At 46.1% G+C, this 13,922-nt stretch overlaps 1 protein-coding gene across 1 annotated transcript in view; it reads left to right on the forward strand.

Moving 5' to 3' along the window:
- MYO16 (myosin XVI) overlaps nucleotides 1-8,201 on the forward strand; it is a 609,750-nt gene extending 601,549 nt beyond the window's left edge. The window contains 1 exon segment of the mRNA XM_043582911.1: nucleotides 6,879-8,201. Coding sequence (XP_043438846.1) covers nucleotides 6,879-7,106 — 228 coding nt within the window. The 3' untranslated portion in view covers nucleotides 7,107-8,201.
- The last annotated feature ends 5,721 nt before the right edge of the window (nucleotides 8,202-13,922 follow it).

The raw sequence follows: 13,922 nt of genomic DNA on the forward strand, positions 1-13,922 counted from the left end.
TCCCAGTTATAACACTTGCTTCCTGGTTCCGAAAGATGATGATTTTGTGTCCAAACACTATAATATAAAACATGCCAGAAAAGAAAATAAATAAGTGACTAGCTGTCTGAAGTGACATGGGGTGGAGATAAATCTTTGAAGCAACGGTAAACAAGCTTGAAGCTAAAAGATACCCATATGGCATCCTTTAGCCAAACAACAAATCAGTAAGTGAAACCTGGGTGTCAAGCCAGCAGATGCTAGGCACTCATTTCCAGTTGCATCCCTGATCCCTGGCATCATTTCTTCTCTTCCTGAAAAGAAATGGTTCCCCCCCAATACCAAAACTAAATTCAAACAATTATTTTCATCATGATAGTGTTCTCTTTCATTCCCAGCCCCTATTTCTCCCTTCCCCCCATCCCTTCCCTTTCTGGAAGCCATCAGTGTGTTCTCTGTAGTTACAAGTCTGTTTTCAAAACTAAAGTTTTTGTTAAAAAGTCCATTATTTCTTTTTTCATGATAATACTTAATTTATCATGAAACTCGAAATAATGGTAGAGGAAGAGGGTTATTGTTGTTACCAAGAGGGCAGGAAATTTAAAGAATGGAGAAACATTGGGGCGCCTGGGTGGCGCAGTCGGTTAAGCGTCCGACTTCAGCCAGGTCACGATCTCGCGGTCTGTGAGTTCGAGCCCCGCGTCGGGCTCTGGGCTGATGGCTCAGAGCCTGGAGCCTGTTTCCGATTCTGTGTCTCCCTCTCTCTCTGCCCCTCCCCCGTTCATGCTCTGTCTCTCTCTGTCCCAAAAATAAAAAAATAAACGTTGAAAAAAAAATTAAAAAAAAAAAAAGAATGGAGAAACATTGACCCAGATGTGTTTATAGTGCTGAATAATATGGTGAATACTTTGGGGTGCTTGTATAGTACTTGACCACCATTATTCTTAAAGTTTATTTATTTATTTTGAGAGAGACGAGGTGAGAAGGGGAGGGGCAGAGAGAGAGGAAGAGAGAGAATCCCAGGCAGGCTCCATGCTGCCAGCACAGAGCCCGATGTGGGACTCGAACCCATGAAGCCTTGAGATCATGACCTGAGCTCAAACGAAGAGTCAGACGCTTAACTCCCTGAGCCACCCAGGTGCGCTGACCACCATTTTTTTTAAGTTTATTTATTTATTTTTAAAGAGAGGGCAGGGGAGGGGCAAAGAGGGAGAGAGAGAGAGAGAGAGAGAGAGAGAGAGCATCCCAAGCAGGCTCCATGCTGTTACCACAGAGCCCGACACAGGGCTCAAACCCACGAACCCATGACCTGAGCTGAAACCAAGAGTCGGACGCTTAACCGACTGAGCCACCCGGGTGTCCCTCCTTGACTACCACTTAAATGACATCCGTAGTTGCATTTGTTTGCTATTCTAAAATACTAAAGCTCCTTTTCTGCCTGTAACAAATATGATTTTTTGCCTCACAGTCTAATAAATGTAATAAATCTAAATAAAGCAGATTGAACATCATTCATCCGGGCATACCGCGCTCATCTCCAGATCTTCTATGTATGGTCTCACAGATGATAATTTTAAAATGCCCTCTGAACTTTGTTACGTTGAAAGTAGTGACGTTGAAAGTGTATCCTTACCTGGAATTTTAACCTTCATCTAAGGAATAAACTGTGAAAATTCTTTGTTTTTCTTTCTTAAACGACGATCAATAATGTTAGTATTTTAACATCTCATTTATACCATTCTGGCAACTATCCTTATGTGCCTATTAGACTTTACTCAATACCTATTAATCTCCATAATAGACAATAAAGTTCCATGGGATCTCTCAATGAAAGGGTTTATTCTGAGCATTAGTTGATTATTGCAAACATCAGTCAAATTTTTGCTTATCAAGGAAGCACAGAAAGCTCTTGGTTGTTGATTCAAAGATGGCTGTCTTTTTTACTTACTCCATTATTCAAGACATCAATATCCTCATTAAGAAAATGCTTTCTAATGGTTTGGGCATAGGAGTTTCACCTTTTATAATATACTTAGGAATACACATATTTTTAGTAAACACTGAGAAGCTCTGAGAAAGTGCGTTTATTTATTTTTTCAAAAAAGGGAAGCAGTAACTCGGGGGATTGGGGCATTTTATGTCAAGACCCCTCCCCACAAGCCTCAGATTGGCGGCCACGAAAAGGCACTCTCCACAGACTGCCATCCAGTGGCTCAATCTGCAAATGTGTTCCTATCATGAAGGACTTTGCGGAGCGTCGCATCTCGCATATATCTTTGATCATTAGGAAGGGCTCTGCTAGAGAGAGTCTAGGACTGAGAAGACACGCAGAGTGGTGGTACTCGGCTTCTGGTGAGTGGACAGGGCTGGATGCTTATCAGATGCACTGGCAAGGACATGATCTAGCCGGGGCCCTCACGCCACGGAAGAGCGATGCCAGCAGCTGGGTAGAGATTTGGATTCTGTTTGTCTAGTTTTTAGGTTCTTCTCTGTTTTGTTAGACTGGGCCTCCATTTTTATATTCTTTCTGTACCCTCCTTGATTTCTTTTAATTAATGCAGTATTTCTTATTTCACATTTTCTGCATATAAGTGGCTCATTATACATTCTTCCCCTGTCGTTCCTGTAGTCTCACTAGAGAAGAAAGCCTGCATTTTTGACTTACTGACTCTTAAGGGATTCTGTTACTTTGGCTATCTTCCTCATATTGCTAGAACCTTAGAACCTCTAAACTCCATGTAACCCCTCGGGGCTCCCGCCGTTGCTGTTGGCATGCATTCTTGTTCCGCAGAAAATTTATAGTCTGCAAGACGTTCCAAGCATGTTACTCCTATTTACCCCTGGATTTAATTTCGGTGTCTTTAATTCTCTCTTAAATTTCCATTTTTCCGTCCGGGATCATTTTCTTTCACTTAAAAAAAAAAAAAATTAAAGACTTCTGACGGCAAATATCCTCCTTTTTGTTGTCTAAAAACAACTTTACTTCATTTTTATTTCTGAGGGGTATTTTTATTCGAGAACAGAGTCTTAGGCTGAATTCCTTTCTCCCGGTACCGTCACCTGTGATTTGCGGTTTCCTGGCTTCTGCTTAGAAGTTCGTTTTGCCTCTCGCTGTTGTTCCTCTGAAGGCGACGTGTCTTTTTTTAGGGTTTTAAAGCTTTTCTCCTTTGCCTTTGCTTTCCTAGGATCCGCCTCGTGTTTTCTTATTGGTGGTGGTGGTCTGCGTGTGGTCTGCCTTCTGTGTGGTTTGCTGAGCCTCTGAAGTGTGTGCATTGATTCCATTTGCAAGTTGGGGGACTTATCTGTTGGGATATTGCCTTGCCACGTTCTTTGTACACCTCTTCCTTCTGGGGCTCCTTTTATGTGGGTATATTCCGCTATCTCCTCGATTTGTCCATCTTTTCCTCTCCCCTAGGCATTTCATCATAAGTACTTTAAAGTTGTTATCAGCTAGCCCTACATCTGGATCATCTGTGAATCCATTTTATCTTTTGACTCTCGGGTAAATTTCCTTGTCTCTGCATGTAATTTCTGATCGCACAGTAAGCATGTGTGTTAACAAACTGTAGATGCTGTGGACCATGGTTTTATTTATTTACTTATTTATTTATGTTTATTATTATTTTTTGGCTTATTTACTTTTGAGACGGAGAGAGAAAGCACAAGGGGTGGAGAAGGAGAGAGGGAGGGAGACAGAGAATCCCAAGCAGGCTCTGAGCTGTCAGCACAGAGCCCGACACAGGGCTCGAACTCACACCCTGTGAGATCATGCCCTGGGCCTCGGTCTGACACCTAACGGACTGCGCCGCCCAGGCGCCCCTGCAGACGATGTTTTCTACCCCAGAGATTCCACCATCGCGCTAGGAAGCTGAGGCAGGGAGGACCTCCAGAATCCAGTCACAGAGCTGCAGCGGAGAACCAGCCTGCGTCTACTCCATCCCTGATCTCCAGGCAGCACCGCCTGCCATGCTTTGGCCCAGAGCCTGCCAGGTGTCTGTGCTCCTTAGCCCCGATGGAGTGCAGATGTGTTCCAGCTGTGCATTTCAGAGTTCCCAGGCCCACGTGCCCCACTCAGCTGCAAAATCTGCAGACCAGTCAGGGGCTTGAGGCTCCTATCTCCCCGGTCAGATACTTGCTTCGGAAGCGCCTCCAACCATGCAGGGGAATTTCACGCTGCTTTTCATAAGCCTTTGGCTTAAGTCACCACGCGTGCATGCAGCTGAAGAATGTAACAGATGTCCCTTGGGGAAAATGGCCATCCTTTGAGGGTCCTCAATTTCCCAATTTGTGCCTCTAGTCTCATACAACTGCAACACATTGTATGGTTCCTCTCTCTTCTAGAAAAGGCTCTCTAGACCTACAAAAGAACTCAGAATTGGCAAATGTCCCAGGAGGGGGGGTGAGGGGGTGGGGAAAGCAGCTGGTAATGATCTGTTCAGAAAGAGTCTCCCCATCCAGAATTTCAGTTTTTCTGGTTCTCAGTTTGCCAGAGCTATCTGATGCTTTAAATATATGATTTGGGCAATTTATCTCTTTTTTTTTTCCTTCTAGTAAGTAAACTGCCATGACCTATCAAATCCCATGCAGATAGGAAAGTTTTGTTTTGTTTCTAATTAGATCATCCTCAAGCTAAGTTACTTAAGAAAGATGATCTCTCAAGGACACTTGGCGGGAAAAAATCAGCTGAGACTGGTAGAATTAAATGTTCTCTCACAAGAATAAATCCCATGACAGTATTTTCCAGAGATCGCTACTATGTGCTAACCATGGGTCAAGGAACATGTATACGATGCTTAAAAACCATAGAGTGAACAGGATTGAGGCTAAATGTAATTGCCGAGCATACACTGGTGAAGGGAATAGAGGGGTTAAAATATATTGGTGGAGGAAGCATACAGATTCCACATGAACCCCACTGAGGAAAGGAACAAAGAAGACCATGGCATAGGGATGCTGGTCGTTAGCATACATCAAACTCTGCCCCACAGCTATTCAGTCAGTGATAAGCAGCATAAAGTAATACTTAAAAAGACAGACTCTAGAGCTTGACTGGTTGGTTACACCATTTCCCATGGAACTTTGGGCAAATTACACTTTACATTTTTGGGCCTCAATTTCCTCATCTGCAAAAGGGTGGCACTGCTTTATACAATTCTCAGGACGACTGCTGAGTTAATGTTTCTAAGGTGCTTAGAAAAGGACCTGGTACATATTTAGCACCCCAAATAATTACTGAAAAATAGTTTGGGGGCACCTGGGTGGCTCCGTCAGTGAAGCATCCGGCTCTTGGTTTCCGCTCAGGTCATGATCTCACAGTTTGTGAGTTCCAGCCCCGCATCAGGCTCTGCACTGAAAGCATGGGGCCTGCTTGGGATTCTCTCTCCCTCTCTGCCCCTCCCAGCTTACTCTCTCTCTCTCAAAATAAATAAACAATAATAATAATTTTTACATCCTCTCTTTCTTGGCTCACTTTTGTGACTGTAGGGGCAGTCTGGCTTCCACAAAAGCCTTCCCAGCAGGAGGATGCCTCATTTCCAGGTTGTTCTGGTGCTTTCCTGGACACTGGAGAAAAATACCCTTTTAAGGGGTGGGGGGATACTACTTCGGCATTGATTCCTGGAGGTAGCTTCAGGGATCAGACCATCACAGTCCTGTTTCCCACACTTAGGGTTTTTTTTTTTGGGGGGGGGGGGTGTTTTTTTCTGATTATATGTACATCCAGTCTGAGGGATCTATTTTTGCTAGTAACCAGCTCCAGAAATCTAGTTCTGCACTCCCAGTATGGGTTTGAATTCCCAGATTCTGTGGTTTACCACATCTCCACCTTCTGCCATCTTTTTTTTCTTTTTATTCTAGCTTTAATTCTTCTTTTGCGGGTAGACAGTAGGCTCACGTGTCCAGGTTAAAGGTGTTCACTCTAGAACCATCCTGGAGCACTGACTGTGCTTGCTGCTTTTGAGTGACTGCTTCTACCCAGGAGCCAACTGCCATGTCCTGCTTTCCTGTATTCTCTTTTGTTTTGTTGGGGAGGCCGGAAGGGGCACCAGAACAGAGCAGTAGGCATTTTGGAAGTGGGTTGAGACTTCTTGTTTCTTCTGAATTTTCCTGTGTTCCCACTGTGATGTCTGGCATACTCACTTTAGAATGGCCAGAAAAAATGGTATCCTGAGGAAGCAAGAGGGAATTGCACCGCACGATGCTCTCCTAGTCTGTCTCTGTAGGCGCAAGGTCAGAGAGCACATAGCTGCTAGTTGAGCTCGCTGCTTTGAGTTGCTGCTGCAAAGGAGTATGTGCTGATTCTCCATTGGGGTTGCAGGTGCCCGGGTCATACTAGCCCGTTGGATATTGCAGTGGCTGTCCCTTGCCACACCCAACTCTTGGAAACCACTTCTATATTAGTATGGTCCTCTGTTAACACGGACCGTGAAGGGGCCCTCTGGAGCAGGGCTCCATCCTTGGGTTATCCCTCTGTAGTCAGGAGTAGGGTCACGTTCCCACAGATGGGAGGGCTGAACCCTAGCATGTGGCAAGCCTCGAAGAACCCAAAAGCACCCATTACAAACAGGGTTACAATTGTGATAAATGAGGGGAAAGTGTGAGATGTCGTAAGAACATGTATAATGACAGAGGGCGAAGGGCATACACACGTTTGAGTGTTTCTGGAATCGCCTGGAGGTTCATCTCCTGGGCCGGTGCACCTGTCGTACATACTATGTTGTCTGCCATCTTACTTCAGCGGCCCCCTGCCCAGCAGCCGTACAGTTTCTTGACAGCAGTGCCTGGAGGGCTCCGAGCAGCGCCTGAGCCCCCCTCACACCCAGCCCGGCCCCGGTGTGCCTCTTTTCCTCTCTCCACTCGCTCACTGTGTTTGCTGTTCCTCCCCTCCCCCCACACCCCAGGTCATCCATCAGCTGAGGCTCTCGGAGAACGAAAGCGTGGCCCTGCAGGAGCTTCTGGACTGGAGGCGGAAGCTCTGCGAGGGGAGAGGAGACTGGCAGCACCTCCTGCAGCCCTCGGAGCCCAGGGCGCCGCCCCCTCCTCCCTGCAAGAAGCCCACGCTGGTGAAGAAGCCCGACGGGGCCTCCTGCGGCCGGCTGCCTTCCGAGCTGTGGGACTCCACCATGTGAGGGCCGCACAGCAGGTGGACGCAGCGACACTGCCCGGTGGTGGCCGCCGCCGAGGCTGCCCCGTCCCCGGTGCTTCCCGCGGCGTGGACGCAGAGCCACCCAGGACGCGCCAGCAGAGGCCACCAGGGCCCGCCTGTACTTGTGCGCATGCGCGCACGTGCGTGCGTGTGCCGTGCGCGTGCGCGTTCTTTCCGCCGTTCAGGCGGAATCCGTCCGTTCTGGCTCCTGGGCTCCACGGCCTTGGGGCCGTGTTTCCCCTACGTGGCGAGAGAAGGGCCTGGAAAAGCGTGGGGGGAGGAAGGGCGCGCCCACTGTAGAGTAGCGCCGCCCACGTGTTCCTTGCTGGCCCGTCGCTTTTCTAGAACACGCTGTGCGGGACACACGTTCCGTTTCTTTGTAGGTGTCGTGTTTCCTTGGACTTTACAAACCTGATCATGATGTACATGTTTACTACCCTGTTTTATAACTTTATGCAATTGGTGGTGCTCCCTTGAAACACCCGTTTGAAAGAGCTCGTTTCTAGAATTTTCTTTCCTCCACATGCTTTTCTTTGTTTCTCCTAGAGGACCTAAAGCCCTCGAGACTGTGCCCCTGCTTCAGCCCCGCCAGCGCCAAGCCTGTACACGCATGCACGGAGTCCCGAGTTTTTCATTTCCCTGATGAGGAGGCCGCTCCTCCCTGCGCCGTGTCTCTGCTTACGTGCCTCGCGAGCCCCTTCCGTCCGTCGTGGCCTCTCCTGGCGCCACCATCGGTCACAGGAGCTCAGACACGTGTGGCTTCACATCCGTAGCTGGTGGGGTGACAGGGTCGCTCCAGTGAGAGGTCTACGCGATCCAGAGGAGCTCGCTGAGACTTGCCGCCTGGGGCAGAGATGCTGCGTCCCCGGGTGGCCGTCCCCTCGGAGCTGCGCTGCATGGCTCACCTGCTGTATGTGCTCAACCCCCCTGTAACACGACCACCCCGTTTATCCATGTGCTTCTGTGGCTGCGGGGACGTCCTCAGCCGTGCCGTCAGACCGCGCTGTGTCGCTACTAGGAACTCTGTATTCAGACCAGCCTCTGCGAAGTCACCGTACCAATAAAAGGTGCAGCTGTGTTCTTCTGGTTGTGTTTATTTGTTGCTGCTGCCGTGTCCCTGGCGCGACCAGCAGGGGCAATGACAGGCCATCCCGTCTCTGCTGCCCACCTTCTTCTGTTCTTATGGCATTTTGCAGGCTACAGGCCCTAGTGGTTTAAAATAAGGATTTTATGGATTACTCAGACGTAACCGCCATGTAGGCATATGTCAGTTTTTAAGAATAATTGTCATTTAGGAATAATAATGAGGCCGCCAGATCTGGAGACAGTTTCCATTAAAACAGACAGTTTCTTACCTGCCAGGGGGAGAAGCTCAGGGTCGGCTAGGCAGCAAAGGCGGCCACAGAACTTCGGAGCCGAAGCTTTTATTATGATGCCCTTGGGAAGGGCTGGGCGATGCAGGGTATGCAGGCATAGAATCTGGTAAGTTTGAATCATTTCAGAGGGCTTCATGTGCGGGGTGGTCCCTAGTTATCTGGTACCTGGCCCCAGGCAGGGGCAAAGGGAGGAAGGATCAGTGGCTGGAGAGGGAGGTTGTTGAGTGTGGGCTCTGCAGTGGTGGGAGTTGCTTACTTTCTGTAAAATGTGACTAGTCCCCAGGGGCAGCTCCTCCAGGATTGGCAAGGCGCAGGGGTTAAAGCATCAGAAGACAGAAAACCGGAAAGGCGAAGTTAACGTGCAGTTAAGCGAATAACGTTACAGAGGTATCTAACAGTAAAGCATTCTGCTTGACCTCCAGCTTAACAGCAACCAAGCCCCACACGCTGCCTCTCTCCTCTCACTCCCCGATGCCTGACTTCCTAATCTCAGCCACCAAGCAACTGAAAGAAGCCACCTTTCCTTGATGTACATGGTTCCTTGCCCATTCCTTGCCTACTGTAGACACTTAATGTTTACACTGGATCAAACGTTTGAACTGATTCCCCCCCTCCCCTCCACACACAGTATATTTATTTGGACTAGAGTGAAAAGTAAACTGTTCAAGCATTGCACCTTTCCAGAACCTGTTTCAAATGTGCTCCTAACACTTGCTATGATGGCTCTGGGTGCTTCGCACACACGATTCCTAACACAGATATATACCTACCGCATGGCAAGTCTCATGTACGCACACTCATCCTGGATTTGAAGCTCAGAGCGTTAAGTGGGCTGTCAGACCATAAACCCTCAACTTTATGGTTCCAAGGTCTACATCATTTTAACTTGAGGTGCAGAAATTTTCTATTTATTATATCAAAATGTGTCTTTAAAATCTTCCAACTCAATGACTGGGGATACGGTGTTGTATGAAACTGTGAGGTAAGACTTCAAGGGAAAGCTTACAGGAAGTAGGCCGTCCTGAACACGTGTGGGTCCAGACGACACCACTGTCTATTCTGTTAACCTGGTCTCATGTTAGGGCTTGCGTAGGTGTAAGGTGACCCAACTGCCACCTGCTAGAGGTACCGTGGGCATCCCGGGATAGTTTATATGTACTCAATCTAGTAATCCCTTTTGTCTCATCTAATGTTTGTTGACTTTCTAGAGGCAGAGGCCAAACCCCTCGGAGACTTTCTAGAACACATTTTCCCGTCAATAAGTAGGCCTTTCTGTTCAGTTGGTTTGTTTTCTTCACAGTTGGAGGGAGAGTTCGGGTGTGTGTTGACCTCACTTTAGAACCATCTCGTTGTACCTGTTCTGACATGACTGGATAGTCAGCAGACTCAAAAGCGTTAATAGCCGTGACAATAGAAACAGTATTAAGAGTCATAATAATATGACATAAAGTCCGAGTCTGTGTGTATATTAAAGGTACTCCCGGAATGGTTCTCTAATGATTACAACATTGTCAACAAAATAAACAGAGGTACTATTCTGGTTAATAAAACACCAAATGTTATTCCACATAAGCAAGATTTCAACAGTTATGTATGTTTGCAATATACTTCATGACGGTATTTTAATTGCTATCAGCCCATAAGGTATGAATTATGATATATTATTGGGCCTGAGACCTTATGTTTAGCAAAGTAATTGGTATGAATTATGACTCTGTGTTCAAACACTGCCCAATATTATTGCTTTTTTTAAAAATGCTTTACGAGTGGTCTCTAAAAACTACTATCAAAATGTTTATAGTGGGTTAAAATGATTTAAAATGTATTTTCTCGAGTGGAAAAATATATTATTACTATTCTCAAATTGTGGTACCTAATTTAGCAGAATTATGCTTACATAAATCTACCCAATAAAAGCAACAACCAATTAAAATCTGACATTTGTAAATGAGTATCACATATGAACATTACATAAGCTGGACAAAAAGTATGTTACAAATCCCACAATCTACAAAGAGGGATAAGTTTCTGTCAAAATTCTATTGCCGTCAGTTTCCAGCAACCAACTCAACTCATGTCACAGTAAAGAGCATAATGTTATTTTATAATAACATTCTGCGATGGGACATATTTCACCCCTGGCTATTACTCTGCACTACTGATTCCGCCCCCCCCCCCTCCAACTTTTAAATGTATATCTTTATCTAGAAGTTAATAGGATTTATTTTTATTTTTAGTCTCATCAGGAAATTTTCAACAACAACAATAAGAACAACAACAAAAAAATCATCAAATTAGCTGGAAAAACAACAACGCTGTTCCAAGTAAAAGTTTAGTATAATTTCATTACAGTTTTCAAATTGTTTTTAGCTGCACATAAAAACCCGTGTAATGAAGATGAAAGCAATTATATTTCTATTTATGGTGCAATGGTAAATTCTCTGGAACGCTCACGGTTTCCCAACACAGTAGCACTGCTTTCAAAACCTAAAAATATATTCTCTCCCCCCATTCTACTCCCTTTACATCTTATTCATAAGCAATGACTTTATCAAACAAATTCTAGTACAATGTTCTACCCATGTGAGTTACAAAGATCCCCATATAGCACCGGGTTGTAGCCTGCGCGGTTACAGACTGGAAAGAATTACCTTTGTAGTTCGTTCACTTTCCCTAAGTACTGTAGCCCCCTGGGCTGCTCCATTATTGTGGACCCAGGAAGTTTCTCTAAAATTCAAGATGCTTTGTAAAACTTTAAAGATGAGCTTTTCAAAGGCTAGGTCTCATTAGATGCCTATAATACATTCCTATTACCTGTTCTAATTTCTCAGATCATTTTCAGATTTTTAAAAAGCCTACTTATACCAATCACGTTTTTTTGTATGCTTTGACTTCAGCACAATGCAATCTGGATTTTCTGTGGTTTCCCTGATTGTTACAATGGCAGAAGCAGATCTAGGTGTCTTCTCATAGAAAATAGTAAAGGCGAATAAATCTATGCATTCATTTCCATTGCTGTTTCACAATAGGAATGCCTCAAATGTGCCTTTGCTTTGCTTTGAATTAGTCCTGAGCAGATCGCTGGCATACCTGCGGGCTTGCCTTTCCGACAGCCCCAGGGAACATGCACTGCTTCAAAGAAAGGTGCGTGAGCCTGCCCAGGTGACATTTTCCTGATGTCACCACTTAGTGTCCAAAGTCTAAAGAAAATGAAAGAGAATGAAACTATTGATAAATTCCAAGGGGGAGATCAAAGCTCTGGAGAAAAATGAAATGAAACCAAATTCAATTTGAGGTTTTGATCTTTTAAGATTTCAGCAAACAAAGGGGCTGGAGGGCCATGATCTCAAACGATTGGTTGAAATGTGTATAAATTCTGTCACATGCTGGAGAACAGTTTTCTTTGCTGAACCTATTTTTGGGAATCTGTTAAACTGATTTCAGTCTAACTGGGTCTTGTGTGATAACAAGAAAAACCATTTCACCCAATGGTCCCTATTGTGGTTCATCAACATTACTGTTGAATAAAATAACCAATCCTAGTATTACAAAAGTGACTTTTTTGATACCTTTGTAGGTAAGTAGATTGTACATACGTGTGCATTGTTGGGGAAAATAGTTCTCCGGACAACTTTGCAATTGGTGGACAGTTGTCATTCTCTTGGGCTTTGAAGCTGTTATAAAAAGATAACATCCCATATTTTAAAAAGCAAGAGAAGTTCCCTGGATGAAGAGAAGAGAAGCCTTGGGAAATCCAATATAGTAAATGGCCTCAGCTCCTGAAGGTTGTCAAGCGTCGGAAAGTAGGGAATTTGAAGTGGCAATGTCTCATTGCTGATTGCCAGGGACCATTACCCCTTTCAGCCCCGGATGAAAAGGCAAAGCCTACAAAGACAGAAGACTCGGTGCCAAGGGCAGTCACAAGCCAAACATTTGCCCACAGTGACTCAAACAAAGACCTCGTTAAAGGTACAAGCTGCTACATCACCCAGTTTTACTCCCAGTGGTTGGTGTTTGGCCCTAGTGAGTCTCCAACCCCACCCGTGTTTATCCTCTAGTAGGCTAGACATTTTAACCAACAATCACAGGGGCTAGTAGCTCCACACAATAAACCTGTGCTCCTATTCTAGTTTTCTCCCTTATGACACAGTCTGTTGACCCCAGTCATCCAGAGACCAACGGTCCTCCCTTCTCATGTCTCCAACCTCCTCATGGTCTGTGGAGGGCTCCCCCGTTCAGCCAGCAGGTGGGGACTGGAGTGCAGAAGACAGGGCAGGGGGGAGTCACAGCCTGCCTAAGACTGGCTCGTGTCACTTCTCGTATCGCAATGGCCAGGACTCGGTTGTGTGATGACACAACTGGAAGGCAAGCTGGGAAATGGCCCTGCTCTATGACCCAGAGGAAGGGGAAGTCACCCAGTGAACAATTAGCCAGTATCTGTCACACTACATGAGGCAGGGAACTCCTGGAACAAATATCTTCAAATCTGTTTTCTATTGCCTTTTGCGTGCAATAGGTGCCTAGGGCAGCTCACCTTCCACCAGCCATGAGTGCAGGACCCGCCTACATCCAGCTGCCACCCACCCACCTTTCCCAGTGTCCCAGAGTAAATTGTCCTCGGCCACCCTGGAAGCTCACGTAGTGAGGATGGGTCAGAGTTGAGAGAAGAGATGGGAACATTCTTGCTGGCCCGGTGGCTCCCGCTCTGGGTCTGGCTGTGGACAAAGCCACCTTTCTCTTACAGGCGATTCCCAGCGGATGTTCTCTCTCACTGAGTCCTGGGCACATCGATGCAATTCTACTCCCAGTGCTGCCGACAACACCTGCTGAGCCCATGGGCATTGGGAGAAATGCCTCTCTTCGCTGAGGTCCCCCTCATCTCCACAAGAGACTCCCATCAGATGGTGCTCTTGGCCTCTCAAAGTGTCTGTCTAAGGATCAGCAAGCGATGACATCACCAGGAGCACTACCCCCAGACCCGCTGAATCAGAGTCTGCATTTTCACAAGACCTGCAGGTGATTTGTGTGGTCCGGAAAGACTGACCACATGCCCTGGACTCCTTCACGCTGGCTCCCTCTGTGGGACCATCTCCATTTTTATCATTCTGAAGCTAAGGAAATTGTGACTCACACACATATCAAACCATCTTCTATACTCATTGGAAGAGCGATGTCACCAAAGGTTTCCTCCAGGTAAAACTGAGCGCTGAGAGTTATAATTTGTGCTAGACTAAGAATCCAACCCCATAACTCACTCCCTCTGCCATCCTAGGAAGCACACCATTCTTAACTCCACGTGTCTTTGGAGGTGCAAGTACTCACCAAAATTTTCTACAAATGTGCTCGTTCAAGTCTGGCTTTGGAGAGGGTCCGTAACAAGAGGAGAGGTTCCAAATTGATTATTTATTGCAGGAGTGTTTCCT

Source organism: Prionailurus bengalensis, chromosome A1, assembly GCF_016509475.1.
Source record: "Prionailurus bengalensis isolate Pbe53 chromosome A1, Fcat_Pben_1.1_paternal_pri, whole genome shotgun sequence".
In the NCBI taxonomy this organism is placed as follows: Eukaryota; Metazoa; Chordata; class Mammalia; order Carnivora; family Felidae; genus Prionailurus; species Prionailurus bengalensis.